Source organism: Limulus polyphemus, unplaced genomic scaffold (genome assembly GCF_000517525.1).
Source record: "Limulus polyphemus unplaced genomic scaffold, Limulus_polyphemus-2.1.2 Scaffold1791, whole genome shotgun sequence".
Lineage (NCBI taxonomy): Eukaryota > Metazoa > Arthropoda > Merostomata > Xiphosura > Limulidae > Limulus > Limulus polyphemus.
In genome coordinates, this window is record NW_013667401.1 from 223,681 (window position 1) to 227,439 (window position 3,759).

A 3,759-nucleotide genomic window follows, 5' to 3' on the forward strand; every position below is an offset into this window, starting at 1 on the left:
CAGAATTAAAGTCTTATTGTACACAGAATTAAAGTCTTATTGTACACAGAATTAAAGTCTTATTGTACATAGAATTAAAGTCTTATTGTACATAGAATTAAAGTCTTATTGTACACAGAATTAAAGTCTTATTGTACGCAGAATTAAGTCTTATTGTACACAGAATTAAAGTCTTATTGTACACAGAATTAAAGTCTTATTGTACACAGAATTAAAGTCTTATTGTACACAGAATTAAAGTCTTATTGTACATAGAATCAAAGTGTTATTGTACGCAGAATTAAAGTATTATTGTACACAGAATTAAAGTCTTATTGTGCGCAGAATTAAAGTCTTATTGTACATAGAATCAAAGTGTTATTGTACACAGAATTAAAGTATTATTGTACACAGAATTAAAGTCTTATTGTACGCAGAATTAAAGTCTTATTGTACACAGAATTAAAGTATTATTGTACACAGAACCAAAGTCTTATTGCACACAGAATCAAAGTCTTATTGTACTCAGAATTAAAGTCTTATTGTACACAGAATTAAAGTCTTATTGTACACAGAATTAAATGCCTGACAGACGTATAGAAGTAAAATTTTTGTTGCACATAAAATTATCTGCTTCATGTTCATATAGAAACAAAGTCTTTGTTTCACAGAGACACATGCTTGGCCAGCATATAGAAACAAAGTCTTTGTTTCACAGAGATTCATGCTTGGCCAGCATATGGAAACAAAGTCTTTGTTTCACAGATACGCATGCTTGGTCAGCATATAGAAACAAAGTCTTTGTTGCACACACTTACATGGTTAACGTGCATATAGAAATAAAGCATTTGTTGCACACAGAGTAACATGACTGACGTGCATATAGAAGTAAAATATTTGTTACACACACTTACATGGTTAACGTGCATATAGAAATAAAGCATTTGTTGCACACAGAGTAACATGACTGACGTGCATATAGAAGTAAATCTTTGTTGCACACACTTACATGGTTAACGTGCATATAGAAATAAAACATTTGCTGCACATAGAGTTACGTGCTTCACTTGCGTATAGACATAAAATCTTAGTTATACATTAGGTTACATGCTTGACGTGCACATATAAGTAATATCTTTATGTTACATAGAGTTGCATGTATGACGCGCATATAAAAGCAGAATATTTGATGTACCTAGAGTTACATGTTTGACGTGCATATAAAAGTAAAATCTTTGTTGTACATAGAGTTGAAAGTGTCACCAGGGTCAACCAAAGAGCTATTCTTGTACTTTCTGAACAGTCACTGATAAGTTGGGTTTCTTTAAACGACATTTCTAATTACCAAATAAATGATACTACAAGGAGGAGGAAAATTCTTTAGTAATTCCACTTTACAGAAAATATATTGTGATGTCTATCACACACTTACATAGTAAAACATTAAACAGAATTTTCCTATTTGAATCAATATTAATAACAAAATACAGGAAACACTAATTTGTACAAAACTTATTACATTTGTTTGTTTTTAACTTAGAACACTGTTGTCTGTATAAATTCTCTCTGTTAACAATGAAAAACTTAACCTTGTTCTTCTACTACAAATGTTACACTTTTTACAAACTCGGAAAGTCTGGGATATTTCAAAGTCCCGTTGGATTACAATCGCTTATATCTCTTATCAAGGACAACATGTCCACACTAATGTTGCTCACCCCTAATTGATCTGATAGTGAAACAGAGCAGCAACTTTAAGTAAAACATCACTGTTTAGTGAAGGATTTTCTTATATCCAATCTGAAATACTCAATGTAGTCCAACTCTAGACATCTTTACAAAACACTTCTTGCTCTCTCATTAAATATTATATGACTCCTGTAAAACTATTGGTGTACATAATAATACTTCTACAGACACATTCCCGAAAATATTCAAAATATTAGATGAACTTATAGGCCACTCTGGTGAAGGTACCACATTTTTACTGTACGTCATCACCTTTGGTCGCCCCACAACAATCATCCTGTCAACTGTTCAGTACTAACTTGGTAACTTGTTTTATTACTGGATTAGTTGAGATTTGGAGACCTACACAGACCAATATACATCACGTTAATGTAAAATAGAAAAAATATATAATTTATTGTAATTAGAAGTAATTGAAATTTAGTATAAGATAATAAACTAATTATAGAACATGAATGAGGGAAATAATTTTGAAAAACTAAAATACAATGTGCAAGTTAGGGCTAGAACGTTAGGGTTAGAACATTGAGGTCCTAGTAAATTTTGAAGATTGAAATGTCGAAGAGAGTCACTTAAAGCTTCCCAAGGAAGAGAGTAAAACATATAATCAAAAATAATATGACTTATAGTTTCCGAGGAGGAATCAGAAGAAAACTTTTGTTTTTTTGTTATTAAGCACAAAGTTATCTGTGCTAGCTGGTGTCATTAAACAACAACAACAAAAAAAAAGTCTCGGAGTTTCTCTGTTAAACAAAGAAATAAATTGTTAGTTTCAGATTGGCATGGCTTAAAGGTTAACGTGTTCGTATTATGAATCCAAGGGTTCATGGCTCATTTCCCGTTACCAAAAAAATGCGTTCAGCACCTTGTAGCTGTGGGTGTGTTATAAGAGTGACAGTCCGATCTCACTGTTCGATTAGAGTAGTCGAGGAGTTAGCAATGGGTACTACTGATTAACTGCCATCCCTCTACTTTATCAGTACAAAATTATGGACGTTTAGCGAAGATGGCCTTTGTGTAGCTTTGCGCGAAAATTCTAAATAAACAGTTTCTTGAAAAAAACTATTAACTTACAAGCCACAGATGTACTTTATCAAGATATAGTACGTATATTTTTTGTATTTATTCACGTTAAAATAGGAATTAATTACGTAAGGGGCAATAAAATTACAATTACATGTAATTTAAAAAATAATATTATTGTTTCTTTTTTTTAATTTAAGAAGTCTAACAGAAGTTCGAGCAAAGTTTTATAAGCAACAAATGACTAACACTAAAGGCTAATGTGAAAAACAAACAAACTAGTTGCTATGAAGTACCATAAAAGCTAATGTGAAAAGCAAACAAACTACTTGCTATGAAGTACCATAAAAGCTAGTTTGTTTGTTTTTCACATTAGTTTGTTTGTTTTTCACATTAACTTTTATGGTACTTTATAGCAAGTGCTAGAGTAAAGACAGTGTGGTAAATGATAGTGATTAAACCTATCAGTTTTATTAACTTATTTTGTTAAATTATTGTAATACACAGAACTTTCTGGTATATTCACGAGTGACAAAATAATTTGAGTTTGTTTTCAAATAATGCACTAATATTTTACCCATATTTATTCTCACGTTTTAGAACTAGAAATGACAGTCATTTTGTGTCTTCTGTGGTCGTTGATCATACAAAATCTGACAGTAACTGCTATCGAAATAAGTGCCGAGGAAATACGTACAGGTAAGTTTTTAAGCAAAAGCATTAAAATTATCGGAAGTATGTCACATATTGGATGATATAAGAGATTTATGTTAATATATCATAAAAAGATCCCACTTTGAGGACGTGGATGCGTTATAGAGTGATGGTCAAATTCTACTATTAGGTTTAATGAGAGCAGTCCGAGTGTTGAAATTCGATGACGAGGAACCCACTTTGAGACTAATAATGGCTGGAGACGGCTTGAATGGGTAATGAAGAAAAACTTTAATACAACAGCAAATGTACAACAATGTTGTACATTTACTGTACTATTTGCTGCTGCTGTAC

General features: G+C 31.6%; 1 protein-coding gene across 1 annotated transcript in view; it reads left to right on the top strand.

Moving 5' to 3' along the window:
• LOC106464944 (clotting factor B-like) overlaps positions 1–3,759 on the top strand; it is an 18,745-nt gene that overhangs the window by 1,456 nt on the left and 13,530 nt on the right. Inside the window, exon 2 of the mRNA XM_013925117.2 lies at positions 3,352–3,450. Coding sequence (XP_013780571.1) covers positions 3,360–3,450 — 91 coding nt within the window. The 5' untranslated portion in view covers positions 3,352–3,359. The remainder of the gene's footprint in view (positions 1–3,351; positions 3,451–3,759) is intronic.